Raw genomic sequence first — 22,188 nt, 5'->3', positions numbered from 1 at the left:
GAAAACTTCTTTCGTCATGGGTTTTAATAATTTCTTTTTCCTACTCAAGGTTTGAGAAAAATAACAAACACATCCAAAGGTTTCCGATAGTGACAATTACACCCAAATTTTTTGATTATTTTACCATTGGAAAGACACATTACTCTATGTCTGATTACATATTCTTTTTCATTTTTTATTTCTTTTATTTTTATAAAAATCTGAAACTTCATAACACAGAGACAAATTTGAAGAGCTCTGCAAGGATCTTTGGGAGAAGTCTCTTATACCTCTAAGGGGGCGTTTGGTTGGGGGTTATGTGAGATTACTAGGGTTAAGTCATCTTATATTACTTGATTACCATGTTTGGTTTGTCAAATAATATAAGATTCCAATAATCTTCAAATACCAATAGTGGCTACTATTGGTAATATTGGAAGTAATCTGATTACCTCAATTTTCTTAGGTATTGTAAGATTACTTGAGTAATCTTTTTATTTTTATTTTTTTATAATTCTATCCCTTACTAATAAAATTTTAGGACAATAATGCCCTTATTTTTAAATTTATTTACATGAATCTTGCTTTTACCATTTCACCCAAATTAATTAACTTTTTGGACAAAATTACCCTTGAAATCAAAACAAATTCAGCTAACCCAAGTCACCACCCCCACCCACCTACTGCTAGGCAAACCATCGCCGGCCGCCACGAGAAGTCACCGAAAGTCACCTAGAGTCGTCGTGAGTAGCCCACCGTGATCGGGAGGCCCCAATATGGTCGTTTCTAGCCATATTGATGGTCGAAAAGGCCATATCGCTGGCCATTTTTGGCCAAATTGATGGGTCAAAATAGATGTGGCCGTTAACGGCCAGGTCCATGGCCATCAACAGCTAGATCTGGCCTATAATGGCCAAGGATCTGGTCGTTAACGGCCAGATCTAGCCTGATATGGCCGTTTTCAGCCATCAATATGACCAGAAACGGCCATATCGGAGCCTCGTGGTTATGGTGAGCTACTCACGTCGACTTTCGGAGACTTCCGACGTTGGTTTGTGGTGGTGGCAAGGGGTGGGGGTGATTTTGTCATAAATTAAAGTTTTATATAAGCGGGGGTGTTTTAGCTAAATCTGAAATATTGGAGGTTAAAAGAATTATTCAAAAATTAATAATAAAAATAATATTATATTAATATTTAAAAAGAGGGCAATTTAGTAATTTAAATAACATACTCATCAATTTATTCCCCCTAACCAAACATATTAATATAACATACCCACCAACTAACCAAACACATTTTCCTAAAGATTCTCCGTAATCTTCAAGGTAATATAAGATTCTCTAATCCAACATTCCCTGAATCAAACGCACCCTAAAGGAAGTGTTTATTGCTTAAGCATTCTGGCTTAAAAGTTGATGAGACATATGCTGTAGAGATGTCTCATTACATGTGCTGTTTAGTCTTTGTAGTTTTTTTTTGTGACTCATACATCTACACAAGTTCTTATTCTAGAAATTGTTTTAAAAACCCGATCCATTGTGAGACCCGATAAAGTGACCAAGTTATGGGTCGACCAGTTCAATCAATTGGATTGGTGACGTCAACAACAAATTTATTTAAAAAAAAATAAAAGTAGTCCCTTAAATCTTAGTATATTACAAAAACCCCTCAAAAAATTTCAAATTAGTCCCTAAATTTTTTATTTATTGCAAAAAATTCCCAAAATTACCATTTAATCCCTAAATTTTTGATATATATTAAAAACACCCCTAAAAATTACAAATGAGTTCGTATAAATTTGAAATATAGCAAAAATCCCCCTAAAACTTGAACCGGATCGGAGAGGCTGTTGGGTTTGGGTTTAAAATAGTGATTCTAGACATACCTTTTTATTTTGAATGTGAAGCCTGATGGCAAGTTCATTTTATATTCACTATATTTCAGTTTACAAGTTAAGACTGTTAAAAAAGCAATGACCTTACAGCTAAATTTGACAAGTTTATGTATTTCTCATCAATTTGTCAATGCAGATGCCCATAAACTCATATGAAAAGCCAAGAAAATTTTGGAAGATATCATAATCAACTTCTTCAAAACCACCAACATTGCTGTTGTTGATGCGTGATTTTGACACCAACAACACGCACATGCAAAGTGCTAAGCTGTTCTTAGAAATTACACATGATATAATTGATTCAAGAGTCAGGATAAGGTTACACAATGATGTTGAATGCAAAGATAGAATAATAAATGAGAGAGATGATTTTTAAAGTGGTTCGGATGCTTAAAGCAATTCCTATGTCCACTGTTTCCTTTATATATGAGTGTTTACAAGAGGTTGCGTATAGCCAATAGTGAGTAGAGGTACAATAACTGATTATTCAGAGAGAATATCAAGTCAGTCTCTTTCTCGTAGGTTATCTTTGCTATGAAAATAGAGATTACAATTAGAATCAGAATCAGAATGAGAGGGGGAGTCCTCTATTTATAGTAACTAAATTCAAGGTAATGATTACAAATTTGCAAGTGGGTAGATATCGTGTAGGTCCTTCATTGTCTCCCATTGGCTAATAACTTAGGAAATATTCTCAAATTATTTGGGGCTTGGACATGTGTGTGGTCCTTATTCACTTATAGACAAAACCTGAATCTGTTGGGTTGATGACAACCGTATTTTTCTGTCTTGGGGTGACGTGGTAGCTCATGGACGGCGCAAAGCCTTCTTGAACTCTGATTAGTGCTTGTTGATGTAAGCTTACGCTAGCTCTGATTTTTTAAGCACAACAGAAGCTCCCCAATTCTTAAGGTTTAAGAATTGAATCTTGAAAACTTCATGATTATACTGTGACTTGACTTGCCTCCAAGAATGTCTGTTCAAGCCAACAGTTGAAAATAGCCACATTGTTACAAACGACATGAGGCTGACGGCTTGATTCGACCATCGAACTGAGTGTGGATCGTGACAAGGATTTCAAGAGTTACACAAGTGACCTAACGTGATCATTCACAAAAGGTCTAACGACGTGAGCCAGATCTTGTCCAGTGCTATAAAAATGTTTCGAACTCTATCTGTCATTCACGACCTGAAAACACTTAGAACATTTTGCTATTGAAAGTTGAGAATCATCTCCTTCGATGTTTGAGTCTGACACGTGGAAGAAATGTCTTATTCGAACAACCTATTCAGATGTTATCAGCTGCGCTTGATAGCTGGCTTGTCAATAAAATGAGCTTTATTTGATAGACGTGTCTCTGTACAATAAGTGTCAGCCAATTGCATTAAATCCAAGTCATGACATTCCTTTTTGAAGCATTAAATGCGGATGGGGGCGCATGTAATGTGGAGGAGATAATCACACCAGCGCTTGACAATTTCAATAAATAAAAACACCGATTGATATTCACGAAGCATGACAGTCGCTCTTCGCGCGGATTGGTGACACATGGTCACAATCAACGGCTGGAAGCACGTTCCCACCCAAATGTTGCTTATAAAAGAGACCAAGCGTTGTCTTCCACCTTATAAAACCCTAAACCTATTCCAAGTTTTTTAGAGAACTTGAATCTTTAAAGAGAAAACAACGCTTTCAGACTCAAAAAATCAGTTCATCCTCTTCTCGATTAATGCGCACTCAACGCTACGACAGAGGATCCATTCCCAGCAACTGAGAGGTAAAGAAATTTTTTCCCTTTTTTCTCTTTTTCATTTCTATCAAAAACTTAGTTTTTCCAGTAATGGTGGTCAAGGTGTTCGGTAGACTTAGATGATGAACACCCCTGGGTAGTGTTTGAAGAAAAAAAAAAAAAAAAAACACTTTTAAGAGTTAAAACTTAGGGTATAGATCCTTAGAAAATCATTCTTAAGAGTTTTTAAGAGCTTTGGCAGCTATAGAAGAGAAACCAGGGTTCTTTTACTTTTCTGAGTCGTCGTATAAGGTAGATTATTCAGAGTTTGAGTCACTCTTACATGTCACACCTTTATAGACTTAAAGGGCAATAGACATCCCTAAGATGAGAACAACTGGAGAGGGAAGCTTGCAACCATCAAGCACCTTGGCAGGTCCCAGAAAGGTGATACGATCTACCTTCACAAAGGAAGAGATTCAGAAAGCAATAGACCAATATACGATCGACGTGGACGTGCATCGGTATAGTCGTACATTGCTCAAGATCCTCCTGAGGAATGGCCGCGATCTCGGAAGCAATCTTCAAATGTAGAGTGAGGATACCCCTCCACCCCTACATCAGGTTGATCCTCGACCACTTCTAGGTCGCGCCATTCCAGTTGACGACAAACACATATATGATAATGGTCGCTATGTATATTGCATTCGACAAGCACAACCTCGGCGAGCCAACATCAAAGGAGTTTGGCTACGCCTATTATTTAAAGAAGAGAAAAGACAAAGACTCTTACTACCTCTTTAAGTGATCAACGATCAAGGATCAAGGGAGGGATATTTGGTTACCCCAGCAACGTGAGGGCTTACGAAACCAAATATTTTTTCTTCAAGTATGATAGAGTCTGTAAATTTAAGGAACTGAGTATGTTTTCCTTTTAATTTCCAGATCGCTCGTCTACTAACTTTAACTTTTCTTTAACATATTAAGCTAACGAACTTTTTGCTTCCTTGTAGGAAATAAAATGACCAGGTTGTCGGTGCTAGTTGCTCGTAGTCGTATCGAAGCGTTTGATCAACTGCCCAACTAAAGTCGCGATGCAAAGCTCCTCGTGACTACCGCCAATCTTTAGAGATAAGGGTTTTTCAATGCCGATGCATACTTGGACGGTTCAGCTTGTAAGTATTTCTTATATAAAAAAACTCAAGTCTTTTTAACAAAAATACTCTTTTTGTTGACGTGTTCGTATGATATGCAGCAACCATGCCACTGAAGATGACAAAGACGTTAAAGAAGTTTGGGGGGTTTACATTCCCCATAATAAATCCAACTAGAACAGTTGGAGTGACCTCCAGCGATATCCCTATAATGGAGATACAAATTGATGTCGAAAGGCAACCACCTACTGAGTGACGTGAAGAAACAGGTTGGGGAGGAAGAAGACCACGACCTCAAAGACGAAGAAGAGAAAGACAATACCCACCAAAGAGAAAACTAAGTTAGAATCAGAAGGCTTTGGGATACTGCCAGATAGGCTATAGTCTTATCAACTCTTCACTTCGAGGATGACCTCAAAGGACGCTCTTGAGACCTCGACTGCCCTGGGATCTCGAAAGGAAAAGACGGAGCATCCACAACCTCTGAGGAGGGAACAAGCGAGGAATAGGTCGAAGAGGTCCCTACCGCAATGAGGCACGACCCACTCGTATTGGACCTCTTAGGGCAACTGCTAGACCATTTAAGGTCAGTGGCTTACACCCTTTTGGAGTGCCAACTAACCACAACCTTTGATAGGTACGTGGCCTCCCGACCTACTGACCTGGTGGCCATTGCACTTAAGATGCAAAATCAGGTAAGATGACTTGTTCTCTTCGAGAACTCTTTCATAAAAGTCGATCTTTTAGCTTTTAAAGACAAAACTAACTTTTTATTCCATTCCTTGTAGTCTTTGCTCGCTCTGAATGTGGCCCACAACAAGATGAAGATCAATTCTTCCGGAAAGCTTCACGAGATAAAGGAGGAGATTGCCAAGTTGAAGCAAGATCTTGCAACTTCAGATGAAGTTGCAAAGGCTACCCATATTTAGGCGAATGTGTATCTAACAGAAAGGAACTCTGCTCTGCAAGCAGTAGAGTTCCAGAAAACCAAGCTTCAGAAGAAGGATGACAACAATAAAGAGCTCCAACTAACAGTAGCGAAGCTCACTAAAGAGTTGGGCCAAAAAGAAAAGAAGTTGCGAGAGAGCTTAGAGTGCAAAAAGGCCATAGAAAAGACTCTAGCTGAGTTATGGGAAAACTCAGAAAAAGAGAATAGAGCGAGGTAAACATATCTTGAACTGACTCACGAGCAAATCACTTTGCTAATCGAGCAGATGAAGCAACAAAACCTTCAGATGGAGAAGAAGGCTGCTCATTGGGCGCTATAAGCTATTTACAACTTGCAGCCGAACAATCTTAACATGGATATCTCCAACCTCCCCAAGGAATACTAAGTTGCTCTTGCTTCTATGATATCTGTTGAAGAGCAAGAAGAACAAGAGCCTGGCCTAGAGGATGATCAGTAAGAAACAGAAGCCCTTGAAAATCAAGCGAACGACCTAAAGGTCGTGGTAACTGAAGTCAGGGATTCTGGTACTCAAGGCCAGTGATCGTTCTACCCTCTGCTCGCGAAGAGTCTTTTGTACTTTCTTTTTGTCTTTAATGTAGCTCCAGGTTGTCCTTTGTAAATATTTCGCAATATATAAAAGAACTTTTGACCAACTGTTATAGCACTTTTATAACTTAAGTACTTCACAAAACAAATATAGCATATCTGATCATAAAACTTATAAAGCGTTGTAAATAATAAGATTATTTAAAACTTGAGATTACGACACAAGTGATTCTTTGAGAAGAATTGGGATAATCTTATTCACAACATTTACAACAAGGAAAAATTTACAAGTGAAAATTGATTAAGATATAAATGAGTTTGGAATTACTGATAGTAAGGGCGAAAATGCTCAACATTCCAACTTGCAGTACTTCAGAACCATTAACCCTTTTGAGGTGATACGACCTTAGCGACGCGATATGGGCTTTCCCAGTTAGGTCCCAATACCCCCGCACTTGGTTCTCTTGTACCGAGAATGGCTTTTTTTTGCATAAGGTCGCCAACCTAGAAGTCTCTTTTTTTGACTTTACAATTGAAGAATCTTTTTGCCCACTGTTGGTAGGAAGCTATCCTTAACCGAGCCTTGTCACGACATTCTTCAACTAAGTCTAGACTTGCACGTAAGAATGCTTCATTGTCTGTTTCATAATAGAATTCTCTTTGAAATGAACCGACTCCTACTTCTACTAGAACCATTGCCTCACAGCTATATGCTAGCAAAAAAAGTGTTTCTGAAGTAGAGGTTCTCGGAGTTGTCCTATATGCCCATAGAACTTATAGGAGATCATCAGCCTAATTACTCTTGGCTACGCCAAGCTTGGTCTTCAATGTGTGCTTGATAGTCTTGTTGACAATTTCAACTTGACAATTAGCTTGCGGTCTTGCTACTGAGGCAATTTTTTTATGAATCCCCAACTTTTCACAAAACTATTTGAATTCCTCATTATTGAACCGTTTCCCTTTATCAGAGATGAGTGTATGAGGGATTCTATAATGACACACTATATTCTTGAAGACAAAGTCTTTGAGCTTTTTCGTAGTGATCGCGGCCAAAGGCTCTACTTCGACTCACTTAGTGAAATAATCCACTGTGACCACCACATATTTGACACTATCTTTATTGGTTGGTACAGGTCTGATGAAATCAATTCCCCACATAGAGAATGACCAAGGGATAGTCATCGCTGTTAACTGGTAGGAAGGAGCGCGCGAGATGTTCGCGAATCTCTAGCTTTTGTCACACTTCTTCACAAAGTTGAGGGCATCTTCATAAAGTAGAGGCCAATAATATCCCTGATAGATAATTTTATTGGCGAGAAATCGTGTGGTAGTGTGATTACCACAGATCCCTTCATGTATCTCTCTCATAATATAGTCTGCTTCATCATCTGTTACACATCGGAGGAGGGGAATGTTAAACCCTTGTTTATACAACTGATCTACGATGAGAGTATAACGAGCAACTCTAGTTCGCAGGAGTCTTGCCTCAGTCCTGCTGTTAGGAAGAACCCCATCTCTGAGATCTTGACAAATCAGAGTTATCCAAGAAATGAATTTAGTGGTAACTATGGCCTGCTCAGGTGAACTGATGTTGGGAACTTTGATGTACTTAACCGGGATAATGTTCGACGCGTCGGAGTCTAGTGAATAGGCTATCTTTGCCAAAACATCCGTGATAGAAATACTATCTCTTGGGATTTACCTGATCGTATAATGCTTGAAGGGCTCGAGTTCGGCCTTGGCTTTCTTCAAATAACTGACCATATTCTCTTCTTTAGCTTGATACTCTCTCAGAATCTGATTGACTACCAGTTGGGAGTCACTATTGATGTCGATCATATCTGACCCTATATCTCTTGCTAATCGCAGACTAGCAAATAACGCTTCATACTCGGCCTCATTATTTGTAGCTTTGAATCCAAACCTAAGGGCTCCATAAATGCAAGTCCCCTTACACCTAATGAGTAGAAGACCAGCTCTGACTCTTCTCCTATTTGAAGACCCATCAACATAAGGACTCCAGGTTGACAAGTTCCAAATAGTTTCTTGGACAACTTCCCTAGCTGGTTGTTCGGATTCCCAATCTGGTTGATAAGAGAACTTTGAAATGAAATCAACAACAACTTGCCCTTTGATTGCTATTTTCGATCTATAATGTAGATCAAATTGACTTAGTTCTATAGCCCACTTGAGCAATTTACCCGAAGCCTTTGACTTCTAAAGGACTTGCCTAAATGGGTAGTTGGTTAACACATGGATGGTATGAGTATGGAAGTAAGATCGTAGCTTCCTAGAAGTGATCAGCAAGGTATAAGCTAATCGTTCCATCTCTGACTACCGTGTTTCGGCATCCAATAGTCGTTTGCTCTTGTAATATACTGGCCACTGAATTCTGCACTCTTCCTAAATAAGAGCTACACTGACTGCATACTAAGAGACAGATAAGTAGTGAAATAAGATTTCCTTGGGAAAAGGCTTGGACAAAAGAAATGGTTTTCTGAGATGCTCTTTTATGCTCTAGCAGCCTCTCTCGCACTCTAGAGTCTATTCAAATCTCTTGTTGGCTTTGAGTATATTGAAGAGCGGCAAACAACGATCTATTGCTCTCTATATGAAGCGATTATGAGCTAGTATTCTCTCATTCAAGCTCTGAACTTACTTTCGATTGGCAGAACTTATCATATCTAGAAGAACTTGGATCTTCTTAGGGTTGACTTTAATTCCCCGATGGTTAACCATATATCCCAGAAATTTCCCTGAGGATACTTCGAATGAACACCTAAGAGGATTAAGTTTCATTCCATATCTCTAAAGTATATCAAACATTTCCGCGAGGTTAGCTATGTGATTAGAAGCGACATGTGATTTGACCAACATGTCATCGACATAGACCTTCATTGATTTCCCGATTTGCTAAAAAAATGGTTAACCAAACACTGATAAGTCACCCCAACGTTTTTTAGACCAAAGGGCATGACTTTATAGCAGTACAGTCCTCGATTTGTAATAAATGAGATATGCTCCTTGTCGGGCATGTACATTCGGATCTGATTATACCCCGAGTAGGCATCCATGAAGCTTAACAGCTCGTGCCTGAAAGTGGCATCAATGAGTTGGTCGATTCTAGGCAAAGGAAAATTGTCCTTCGGACAAGCGTTGTTGAGATATGCGAAATCAACACAGGTTCGCCACTTACCATTGGGTTTCTTCACCAAAACAAGATTGACAACCCAACTCGAGTAATAAGCCTCTCAAATGAATCTAATTGAGAGGAGCTTATCCACCTAAACCTTAAGAGCAGCATAACACTCTGGGTCTATAACTCTTCTTTTCTGGTGAATTGGCCTAACCTTACTGTTGATGTTGAGTGCACGACATATTACATTCGGGCTGATCTCAACCATGACAGCATAAGTCCATACAAAAACATCTATATTCTACCTGAGGAAGCTCCTTAGATCAGTAACGAGTTGAGGGTTGAGATTGCTTTCGATTCTTAACACACGAGTCAACTCATTCTGGTTGACTGATACCTTAGATAGAGTCTTAACAGGCCCACTATGGGAATATTGCTCATGAACATGAGAATCATTGTTGTCTTCCACTAGAGTAGGCTGTGGCTTGATCCTACTAATTACCATTGCCTGCTCGAGAATGCCCACTGGCTTCCTTTTCCCTTTGCATGCAATCTGCACTACTCTTACATAGTAGTCGCGAATTCATGCTGAGACCCCTTGACTTCCCTACATTTTGTCGGAATGGGAAATTTCATCTTCGGATGATAGATGGAGGTGATAGCTTTAAAGTTTTGTAATAGAGGTTGTCCCAATCTGCCATTAAAAGCAGATGGATAGTCTACCACAAAAAACTATGTCATCTTAGTCATTTCGTGGGTCTCACCCAAAGTGACTGGAAGTGCAATCGTTCCCTTGGGAATTAGATGATCCCTAGTAAAGTCATAGAGGGGGATATAGGCAGGCTTCAGATCTGTCACTTCCAATTGCATTTCCTTGAATGCTCGTTGAAACAGGATGTTGAATGCTCTTTGAAACAGGATGTTCACGACACTCCCATTATCCACCAGCATGCTGTGGACTTCGCACTATCTTATTTCAGCCACGATGACGAGTGCATCCTCATGAGGGTGATGCAATCGTACTGCATCTTTCAATCGTACTGCATCTTTCTCTGAGAAGGTAATCTCCTCTTCTCTGCGCACCTTAACGGGTCACAACGCCGTGTTAATACACTTACGGGCTCATGACGAGCTTCTCGAGCGTACTTCTCCTAAGTAATTAGAGAATTCCCTACGAGGTGTGGTCCTACAAATATAATCCCCACAAAATGGAAACCTTTGCGGCCACGACGCTTTTTCCCATCGTCCTCTTGATCTTTCTCCTGAGTGGAAGTGGGACCATCAACATACTCCTTAAAGTGCCTATTTTTTATGAGGTCTTCAATAGCCTACTTAAGAGCTCGACATTCATCAGTATGGTGCCCATTATCCCAATGATAACAATAATATTTCTTGCTGTTTCTTATAGAAGAGGGATTTTTCATAGGCTCTGGCTCTCCGAGCAGATTAGCTTCTTCTGATTTATCTAGAATAGTTGATACCGATGCATTCAGTGGAATAAACGAATTCTTGTTGCGATCGTGATGAGGGACTTGGGCATAGGACTGTAAACAAGCCAAGCCGAGCCAAGCTTTTGGCTTATCGTGCTCGGCTCGTTTACTACAATATCAAGCTCAAGTTCGAGCTCGAGCATGGTAAGCCTCAGAATTGAGACTCGAACTTGAGCTCGATTGAGTTCGAGGCAAGCTTGCGAGCTGGCTCGAACTCCTGCTCGCAAGCCCGATATCGAGCTCGAGCTCGTTAGAGGATGAGAGCAATGATATGGGAGAGAGTTTTGAGTTGTTGAGCTTCAGAAGAAGTGAGTCTAGCAGAGAAGCCATGGACGACAGTGTCATAAGTGTGGATGAAAGAGGTGGAGGAGGAAAGGGAGGACTCGTACCAGTGTTTATGAGTTGGGAAAATTGAGGGCTTGACATCGTAGTGGACTTTGACGATGTAAGTTTTGAGGGTGTGATCATTATCAACGTTAGCTGAAAGTGAAAAATGTTGATTAGCTGAAAATGAAAAAGAAAGAAGAAGAGAGAAGTAAAATGAAGAAGAAAAGAAGAAGAAGAAAGGTTGAAGAAGAAAACGTGGTTGAGTTGAGACTTGAGAGAAAAGAGAAGTGACTGAAAGCATTAAAAGGAGAGAAGAGAGTTGGTGATTGTGTATGTCAGTATGTGGTGCCCAACGCTCACTCCTATTTTATTTTTCAAAGTCTTTTATCAGAAAATATCAGTTTAATACCTCATGGTTTAAAAAATCACCAAAGCACCCTGCATAAGTGTATAGTGTTTACTTGAGCTGGACCAAACTCGCAAGCCCACGAGTCGAGCTTCACTATGTTCGAACTCGACTCGGTTAACAAACCGAGTTCGAGCCGAGTTGACTCGATAATAACCGAGTCGAGCTCCAAACGAGCTTTAACGGAGTAGAGCCAAGCTGGCTCAGCTCGTTTACAGTCCTACTTGGGCATAGGATTTTTTTGGCTCAAACCGTTGTTTCTTTCCCTTTCTCTGATCGTCATTAGCCCATTTGCGATCAAGTCTTCTGCTATTCTCTCCCCGATTTTTCTCTCTTCGACTGGGAGCACTGGTCGAATGACCAGGGTTGTGGCGATTCAAAGCAGCCACTGAATTTTCAATTCTGAGATATTTCTCTGTGAGGTTGTAAAAGTGAAGTGAGTGAGGGAAATATTGTCCTCAAATTGCAGTTTCTTCCACAGGTCAGTTTGCGGGCAAACTCCAGCAATGATGAGAGTTCGAACTGAATCTTCGGGTGTATTAGCCACCTTATTCAGCTCCTTGTGGAACCTGTCAATATAAGATTAGAGGGATTCATTCCTCTCTTGCCGTATGTTGTTGAGATAACTCAACGACATTGAGAATTTCTTATTGGCCTAAAAGTGTCGCAAGAATAACGAACTCATCTATTGCTACAAGTTGATAGATCTTGGTGGAAGCGATCTAAACCAGCGCTTAGCATGGGCAGTCAGAGTCACAGCTAAGCAACGATAGTTTGCCAAGTTGGAAATTTAATGAAGCTTCATGAGGTCGTTAAACTCATAGAGATGATCCTGCGGATCAGAATTCTCATCTAATGCTTGCATATCGAGCATTCTAAATCTTAATGGGAGAGGAGCAGTCAAAACTACAAGAGAAAAGGGAGACGTATCAGCGACCTGCCCTCGCTCATTATGTTGAGCTCTAAGCTGATCCAAGGCTTGTTGTAACTCCTCAATCTAAAGAAGCGGAGCCACCTAAGGATCACTTTTTGCAATGTAAGTTCGCTCTCCACGATTATGATTAAGGAAAGACCATAGAACAAACTCTTTCACACCTTGGCCAGAGCTTTCGACATACCTTGACACATGTTGGTTAGAGGCATGTGAAGGCACTAAATGACTTGGGAGTTATCTCGACTTCTGCGGTGGTCAGAACTGACCCGCGGATGGTGGGTATTTCCCTCGCAGTGATGGTCGGAACCATCATTCTGGTGATAATGGGAATCTCCATGCCGAGCACTCTTGTGGGGTTGCCCTTGCGTAATGGCATGAGACGACTCATGATGTGACATAACGGCAAGTCGCAAAGCTATAGGTATTCTACCTGTTTCACGATCGGTATTCACTGGCCCTTTTGAGCCTTTTGGCCCATTGTTAGCCACCTACTTTCCCTTGTTTTTACACGCTATAGTGCGTGTGGTATGAGCTTTCGCCTGTTTCCACGCTTTAGCGTGACCTATAGGCCTTTTTAGAGGTGGCACCGTCTTATCAGAATTGGGCGGTACGACCTGATCCAAATAATATAACCTTCGATTAACCGTTTGGAGAGTATTATTGAACCTTTCCAGATAATCCATTATGGTCGGATCAAGCTGAGAGGTTGAGGGGATGCCTGCCATGGTACCTTGGGGAACTGGAGATACCTCGGGAGAAGTAACATCCTGTACTCGAGGGGTCTCCTCATTATTGGTGCTACTATGCTCGGTTTCAAGACCACGAGCCATTTGTTCATAAATAGAATTGGTTGATCATAAATTCTGAATGAAGAGCGGATATAAAATCTGTTCCCTCTTTCATAAATTCTGAATGAAGAGCAGATATAAAATATGTTCCCTCTTTCTAGCACCAAACTATTGATGTATGATTTTAATACCAACGACTCGTACGTGCAAAGTGTTAAGCTGTTCTTAGAAATTACACATGATATAATTGATTCAAGAGTCAAGACAAGGTTACACAATAATGTTGAATGTAAAGACACAATAATAAATGAGAGAGATGATTTTTAAAGTGGTTCGGATGCTTAAAGCGATTCATACGTCCACTGTTTCCTTTATATATGAGAGTTTATAAGAGGTCGCACGTAATGAACAGCGAGCAGAGGTACAATAACTTATTATTCATAGAGAATATCAAGTTGGTCTCTTTCTCATAGGTTATCTTTGCTTTGAAAATAGAGATTACAATCAGAATCAAAATGAGAGAGGGAGTCATCTATTTATAATAGCTGAATTCAAGGTAATGATTACAAATCTACAAGTGTATAGGTGTCGTGCAAGTCCTTCCTTGCCTCCCATTGGCTGATAACTTAAGAAATATCCTCAAATTATCTAGGGCTTGGATAGGTGTACGATCCTCATTCACTTATAGACAAAACCTGAATCTGCTAGGTTGATGACAACCATATTCTTTCTATCTTGGGGCGATATGACAGCTTCTAAATGACGCTAAACTTTCCTGAATTCTGATTGGTGCTTGTTGATGTAAGCTTACATCAACCTTGATTTTTTAGGCATAACAACTGTCATGATCTTAAGGTTGGTGATGCTATGATTTTTCTATTGTCTTTCTATTCTTCAATAAGTATCTTATTTCTAGTTTCAATCCAGGTGTCTCCTGTTTGTTTCTCTTTCTCACAAGAGTGCACAATGTGAAGTTTTTTGAGGTTCAAGTTCTAAAAGCTTCTTTAGAGCCATCTTACCAAGCTTTAGGTTTCGATGTGTTCAGATCGCACCAAATAGTATACCCCACATTCCAGCATTTGGTTTCATTTTCATTCCCCTCACCATGTTAAAGGCTTCATGTAATCTCCCAGCGTAGCCTAGCAAATCAACCAAGCATGCGTAATGATCTACCAGAGATTCTATACACTTCAGTAATGCATTTAAACAGTTTTAAGCCCTCATCAACTAGATCAGCAGCCACCCTTTCCATTCCATCTCTTCGAAGAGTTTAACCCTAATGCATTTAAATGGTTCACAAGTTTTCTGATCTCTATCATTATGCAAACACCCAACAATCATTGTGTTCCAAGAAACTAAGTTTTTGCGAGGCATTTTCTCGAATAGTTGAAATGCATCACTAATTCTGCCATTACGAGCAAAGGCGGCTGGAGATCATTGAATTGTATGTTATAGTATTCTTCTGGATCATTTTTGAGAATATTTTGATAGCTTCTTCAATCCGACCCGACTTCCCCAACTGAGTAATTCTCAGGTTCTGGTTAAAGACATGACCACCTCATTCTCCAATTGATTGGAGCTTTTGCTTCATGGCTTACAACGATTCTACAAACTTCGTCCACATCAATGAGTTTTCAAAACAGTTTTCCTGGTTGGTTATGTAGTTTTGTTAGAGCTTTGGCCTGTCTTTAAAAATTTTAAAGAAAAAAAAATTAAACAAAAATTAGATTCGAGACGAAGTAATAATATTGTTGGAAAAGGAAAAAGCTATATTTTATAAATAAGATGATACATAGTTTCACTCAAAGAACAAAATTCATATGAGATTGGCATAAAAATTATCAAAACTTTTCTAAGGGACAAATTGAGTAAGTGCCCCTAAGTTACGCAGTTATATAATAAGCTTATAAGCATCCTAAATATCAATACGCAAAATGTCCTGAAGTAGAGGGGGGTAAAGTTGCGCCCGGGCGATCCCAGGCCTAGGCACTCAAGGATCGGTCTCAATTTGGGATCGGTCCCTGAGGGATTGGGTCTAAATTGGCTGGGACAGTCCTAGGCCCGTCACTTTTGTAAGGGTCCAGACTGGTCCCAAGCCTGAGCACGACCTGTATAGGATCGGCCTTGGGACTGGTCCTATGTAGGCATGATAAATATCTATTTAGCCCCTTAATTTTTTTTATATATTTGGAGTAATATATAATTATGTAAGGGGGTTTTATAATTTATCGGGGGGTAATTTGTCAAATTTTAATAGATTTCATATATTATAGGGGGTTTTGGTTATTTTTGAGTTTTGATTATTTGGTAAAGGGTATTCTAAAATTAACCCGTCCCAAGCCTGGGCCTGGGCCTGACCACCCCTCCCCAGGGCCCGGGTTTTTTGCCCACTCTACCAGCAAGGCGGCCACATACTATTTAAAGTTTAAACTACTGCATGCCAGCCGAACAACCAGGCAAACCTACCCGTATATTCTAAACAGAGAAGGTGGATAATCAGTTGTGAATTCGAATTCAGCCAATCGGTTCAGAGAATTGCATCACTTTCATCTAAGTAACACCTAAGAGGTTCAAGTGTACTTTCACCTACATAAGCAATCGCTGCAAAATGGATCTCAGCATTAAATGCATTTTCTGCAAAGATTTTTGTTGACCTGAAATATTTCTTAAAGAAACTAGAAGTCAAATATGTATCTCTATACAGTTTCGTACAGGCGCACCAAGCATTAACAAAAATAGTAGATTAATGTTGTTTAGTACCGATTTTGCATCTCCAAGATCAGCATAGATGAACTGAAGACGTCCGGGCTCTGGAAATAGCTTTTGGAGAATTTTAACAGCACCCATATTGCCTCTGGAAAGATTATCCTGTTGCCGTAAGCAAGAGTTTTTGAATTAATGAAACATAGAGACATATTTATTGAAATTGTTTTCAATGACTGAGAAAGATTCTTCCAGAATGAAATATACCGCTCCCATGAGAGCCTATATAGCCAGCACCTCCAGTGACTAAGACATGAGTCACTCTTGTTTCATGGCGGGAGAACTGGAAATGTAATGAAAAAGTTAATGTTACATTGCAAAGAAAGATGTCTCAAGATATAAAGAAAGGGCCATTTTCAGTACCCATAACAAAGAAAGCAGAATTCTTCTGAAGAAAAGCATTGGAAGAAAATCAGTTGTAATTCAGAATTTTTAACAGAATTTTGGGTGCTAAAAGCGCAATGAATGGTATTAAAGGATCAGAAACATACTGCATTGAGGGTGCTAAAATCAGATGAAGTTGTGAAGATAATAATGAAAACAGTTGCCAGGAGGGCAGCCACAAGAATTCTGCCATCTCCTGTACTGGTCGTTCCTGTCTGTACCGGCCGTTCCATTTCCTGTAACAGCCGTTCCGGTTACGCGCAAAATCCCCAATTTCCTGAAACGCCCGTTCCAGTTTCAAGAACGCCCATTCCTCGATTTATATATAGCTTGTGCGCAAAATCATGAACACATGGTGACTCCTCAGGATTTAGCTGAATGGTTAGATTGAATGCCACTTTTCTACACAAGATGGGAGTGATCAGGCAAAATAGGAATAAAGAATGGGAAATGGTTCCAGTAGAGGAGGAAGAAGGAGCACCCGGTCAAGAAGCAGAATCTGTAAGACAGGATGAGCCGACATCCTGTTCCGCAAGAGGAAAGAGAACCAGATCCGAAGATGGACCGTCATATTAGATCAGCTTGGTTCTATTTCTTCCAGACTTGATCATGGGTTTGAAAGGATCGAGCGACGATTTGAGCAACTTGACGAGTGGTTCCAGACTCTTGATGCTCTGATTGATAGTCTTTTAGATTAGTTCCAGCGCTTTACTGCATCTTCATCCCATTATCCTCCACCTCCAGTGGAGTCTTAGTGTCTATATTTTTCAGTTTTTCAGAGTCTTGTTCTCGTTTTTCCAGATCTTTGAAACTTATTGCACATTAAGGGTACATTTTCCTTATGGTTTATGCTTATGATTTGATTATTAATGAAATGTGCTAATCTTTTTAGTTTACAATTTGAGAAATGGCTTATGAATTCTGATTTGTGATATGAATTATACTTGTTATTTCTATTCATCATATTATGAAAAGAGTAATATTAGCCTTACAAAGAGTCATATAAAGCTTATGGTTGAATGTGGCCCTTTTATTTTTGCTTGATGACAAAAAATGGGAGATATGTAGGGGTATTCATAAACGGTTAACCGAACCGGTTAATTGATTTCTGAACCGAATAACCGATTTTTGAACCGAAACCAAACCGGTTAAGGGGAAAACCGGTTTTCTGATCGGTTAGTAAAAACTGGTTAATCGGTTTCGAACCGGTTTTTCCTTAAACTTAAATCTTATTTTGATTTTTCCCTAATTTAAACTAGTTTTATAATTTATTATTTTTATTAACTCGTTCCCATAATCCCATAAGCCGGTAACTGAACCGAAAAATTGGTTTTTGTATTTCTGTGAACCAAAACTGAACCGATTTTCTGGATAATCGAAAAACCGGTTCGGTTTGGTTTTTGCATTTTTTTAAACACCTGTAGAGATACGTTATATTGGGAGAAGTAATGTGTATGCAAAAAGTAATGAGACGTAATGAGTGTGTATGCAATTTTTTGTGTTGTTGGATATTGAATAATTTTATGTAAGTAATGTGTTAAGTAATGAGTAAATGGAGTATAAGTGCGTGTAATGCAATGTGTATGTAATGATACAAAATATGAATTTGTGTGTGTGGAAATTGAATAGAAGTATATGACAAAAAAGGGGAGAGAATTTGAAGTTAATGTGATGTTTAAACATATTAGGGTTTTACAGCACGAAGTGGTAATATCTTGAAGCCTACGGGACTATTTGACAACATGCCTAGTGGAAATGTTGTTTCTTGGAATGCTATGATTGTAGCTTATGTTCAAACCTTCCAAATTGATGAGGCTGTTAAGCTATTTATGGAAACGTCGGGGAGGGTAACCAATAATGGGTTGGCCGAGTGGTAAAGGCTTGGGATCAAGGGGTTTGCTTCCCTTGCGGTCTCAGGTTCGAATCACAAAAACAATTGTTAATATTGTTGGTCACGGATCATAAGGTTTGTCCTATTTTAGAAGCCTTGTTCGGGGTTGGAAGACTAGTCGAGGTATAATGGATGAAGCTCTTAATTGATATAAACAAATGGTCAATAAAGACATAGTTACTAGGAATACTATGATTGGTGTTTATGCTAAATTGGACATATGGATAATGCACTTTAAGATCTTGAAGTGATGAGGAACAGGAATATAGTTTCTTGGAATTCAGTAATTGCTGGTTTTCTGGTGTTACAGAAAGTTAACTTGAAAACCATTAAGTTTGGAACTTGGAAATAGTCATCCTCCAACCAATTTTAATTGTTAAGTATTACCAGTCTATGACAATCAAGAAAGCAGAAGATCTTAATATCCAATAGAATCAGATCTCGTTTAATCCTAATAGCTACTTGTGGGTGGAACAGCTGCATATTCTCTGTCCATAACCTCAATGACCTTATTGGCTATTGCACCAGCATAAACAGAGGATCCTTCGTATATCTGCAAAATTAGAAACAAATATAAATATCTCATAAAACACTCCATGGAGAAGATGGGTTTGGTAAAGAAGAGCAATCCACATCCACCACCTTTGTGTTGAACAAAAAGCTGTAGTAATTGCCAATTTGGCCACCGGCAACATGGTGGAGATCCAACTGAAGCTCGTCAAGAACTTCGGAAACAAGCAACAAGCAGTCAATCTTCTTTCTCTGAATGAGTTTGATGGTTACTTCATCATCAATGACACGAACATCAACCTCAGTATCCTTGGATTTTCTCTGAAGCCAGGAACTCCTTACAGAACCATTATAGGACTGCTCGGGATCATCAAGAGGCCTTATGTTACAACTGTCAACATCCCCTCCAGCATCGTCTTCTGTCTTGTGCCTCTTGCTTCTCTCTATACCACATCTTTTTCTCTCTAGCAATAATTTGAGCTCGTTAACTGTACTAAGAAGCTGTTTGATGTACTCAATAGCATCTCCCAAAATCGAGGCTCTATCGGGCTTTGTTATGTAAAATTGTTATATTAGCGGCCATTATGATATAATATAAACATTATCATGAAATTAAAGAGAAGCAAAAACAAGTACCTTGGTAGGTTTAGGAATCAGATTCCTCAAGACTGTGAACTTGGTACCGAAGTGTTCTCTCTTTTGCCGCTCCGTGGTAAAGGGCTTTGTCATCTTGCCAGTTTCACTCCCTCTAACAATACAAGCAGTGTCCCTTGTGAACTCCAGCATCCCTCCATCCCCATCTTGGTACGCAGTTACTCCGCTTGAATCTCTCTCATCCCCAAACAAAGAATTAGCACCACCTTGGGATAAAGATAACAAAGGAGGTAAAGGAGGTTGTGGGGGCAGGTTGAGATGAAATAACGGATCATACCAAACGGATGTGCTATCTGAGGCTGGGAGGTCTCCTATAAAGCCCAAAGGAGTAGTGTCATGGTTTGAGTTTGAGAAGGAGATGGAAGAATTTGGAAGCAAAGAGGATCTGGGCAAGTGAAAGAGATTGAGAAGGTCTGCTGTTTGGGGTAATGAATTGATATCAAAGCTCCTATGGCCATTTTGTTGTGGGTCATCTTGATTAATACCTATATCACCAGCGTTCCAGTTAAAGTGATCATTTGAAAGAAGCTGATTTGGGTCGTCATCGCAGTTTTTCACATTGAAGGCCAGATGCTTTTGAAACTCTAGTTCCATTGCGGAAACAACTGCATCTTCTTGGTGATTGTGGTGATAATAAGAGAGTTCGTCAGCAGAGAGCTTCATATTCTCTTCAAACTGCTTCTGGACAGCTCCAGAATCTGCCCTCTCTGCCATGGATTTATTGGGATTGAAGCACCCTGGTTCCTCATACATTTTAGAATGGTTAATCTCTGCATCAGTCAAATGAGAAAAACAATACATGTAAGTTGAATAAATTTAAAAAAAAAAATAAAAAATGAGAACTACAAGTTATGGAATAAAACTTTAACCTTTGAAAATGGCAATACAAAATTAATCCAAATATGCCAGAGATAAAAGCAAGAATAAAAACATACCCCCCATGATTATGATCGCCAACAAAACTCCAAAGTGCCTGGTTTTTAGCGGATCTTTTCAAGAAAGGTTTATGCGACTAAGGTTTAACTGCTATCCGGGAATATCTTTCTATGTTAGGTAGCGGTGGCCATTGAGTGACCTGTCTGAGCTGATCCGACACCAAGTGGCCGCACCTCTGAAGACTCAGTATGAAACAGAAAGATGGAGACCGATGTTGCAGGAGGTAGACACCGTTATAGAGAGAGTGTTTGGAATAATGGAGACATGTTATAAACAGAATTACATATAGGAAGGAAAGACTAATGGATTTTCTTTCTTTCATGTACAGAGTCTGTTACTGATATTCCTCACTCTGGGCTCCACTTGTTTGCAGTTTTTGACTCTTCTTTCTCCTGAGTATTCACACCATTTGTGTAATCTGTTAAAGTGCGTTACTTTAGATGGAGCTTTAAATCAGTGTCTATGGACCCTACCATGTCAAACTAACTACTCCTCCTCTTTTTTTTTTTTTTTTNTGGTTAATCTCTGCATCAGTCAAATGAGAAAAACAATACATGTCAGTTGAATAAATTTGAAAAAAATAAAAAAATAAAAATGAGAACTACAAGTTATGGAATAAAACTTTAACCTTTGAAAATGGCAATACAAAATTAATCCAAATATGCCAGAGATAAAAGCAAGAATAAAAACATACCCCCCATGATTATGATCGCCAACGAAATTCCAAAGTGTCTGGTTTTTAGCGGATCTTTTCAAGAAAGGTTTATGCGACTAAGATTTAAGTGCTATCCGGGAATATCTTTCAATGTTAGCTAGCGGGGGCCATTGAGTGACCTGTCTGAGCTGATCCGACACCAAGTGGCCGCACCTCTGAAGACTCAATATGAAACAGAAAGATGGAGACCTACGTTGCAGGAGGTAGACACCGTCATAGAGAGAGTGTTTGGAATAATGGAGACATGTTATAAACAGAATTACATAGAGGAAGGAAAGACTAATGGATTTTCTTTCTTTTATGTATAGAGTTTGTTACTGATATTCCTGACTCTGGGCTCCACTTGTTTGCAGTTTTTGATTCTTCTTTCTCCCGAGAATTCACACCATTTGTGTAATCTGTTAAAGTGTGTTAGTTTAGGTGGGAGCTTTAAATCAGTGTGTATGGACCCTACCATCTCAAACTAACTACCCCGCCTTTTTTTTTTTTTTAATCGAAGGTGTTTAAATCAGTTTATATCGCATCTCTACAGTTGATAGTCGAGTAAGTCTTCCTAATGATTACCCCTATTCGTAACTCAGGTAGATCAAACTGAAGATTTTTTAAACTAATTACTTGAATTCTTTCACTGTTTACTACAGGACATGTTGTACGTGTTCATGATGTAATGAATAAATCCCTGTTCTTCTTCTTCGGTACTTATTACCTTGACTTGCCTACTCATAAATCAAAAATCAAAAATCAGATAAGAACTTTGACATCTTGTGTTGGTTTATTTGTGGTTGAGTAGTTTTAATTGTTCCTTTTTCCATCAAGATTACTATCGAAGAGATTCAAACTTTAATTATATATAGAGGTGGGAATTAGGCCCAAACCCAAAAAGTCTAGCCTAAAAAACCGATCTTATGATCGATCCTATAAAGATTAGTTCTAAGACTGGACCGGCCCTGATCAGAGGCTAGGGCCCAAACCCCCCTCCCCAATTTCCTTTTAATCCCTAT

At 39.3% G+C, this 22,188-nt stretch overlaps 1 protein-coding gene across 2 annotated transcripts; it reads right to left on the bottom strand.

Annotated features, from left to right (window-relative positions):
• Nucleotides 1-18,669: 18,669 nt before the first annotated feature.
• Nucleotides 18,670-21,481, bottom strand: LOC116145677 (transcription factor bHLH91-like). 2 transcript variants are annotated; one of them, XM_031431127.1, is made up of 4 exons: nucleotides 21,167-21,481; nucleotides 19,519-20,306; nucleotides 19,015-19,431; nucleotides 18,670-18,925 (listed from the first exon to the last, which is right to left on the bottom strand). In XM_031431127.1, the coding sequence occupies exons 1-4, from the start codon at nucleotides 21,171-21,173 to the stop codon at nucleotides 18,824-18,826; spliced, it is 1,314 nt and encodes a 437-aa protein (XP_031286987.1). In that variant the 5' UTR covers nucleotides 21,174-21,481; the 3' UTR covers nucleotides 18,670-18,823. The 2 variants fall into 2 exon arrangements, with proteins under 2 accessions (XP_031286987.1, XP_031286988.1); XM_031431128.1 differs by lacking the exon at nucleotides 21,167-21,481 and adding an exon at nucleotides 20,472-20,560.
• Between the last annotated feature and the right edge of the window lie 707 nt (nucleotides 21,482-22,188).

This window comes from Pistacia vera, unplaced genomic scaffold (genome assembly GCF_008641045.1).
Source record: "Pistacia vera cultivar Batoury unplaced genomic scaffold, PisVer_v2 Contig464, whole genome shotgun sequence".
NCBI classification, from domain to species: domain Eukaryota; kingdom Viridiplantae; phylum Streptophyta; class Magnoliopsida; order Sapindales; family Anacardiaceae; genus Pistacia; species Pistacia vera.
Note: the sequence above shows the minus strand (reverse complement) of the source record. Positions and strands in the feature narration are given on the sequence as shown.

What these genes read in the sequence shown, in the direction of transcription:
- LOC116145677 (XM_031431127.1), bottom strand. An exon ending in TGATTCCTAAACCTACCAAG is followed by an intron (nt 19,432 to 19,518) that starts GTACTTGTTTTT and finishes TACATAACAAAG; the next exon opens with CCCGATAGAGCCTCGATTTT. An exon ending in GCTTTTTGTTCAACACAAAG is followed by an intron (nt 18,926 to 19,014) that starts GTGGTGGATGTG and finishes CTAATTTTGCAG; the next exon opens with ATATACGAAGGATCCTCTGT.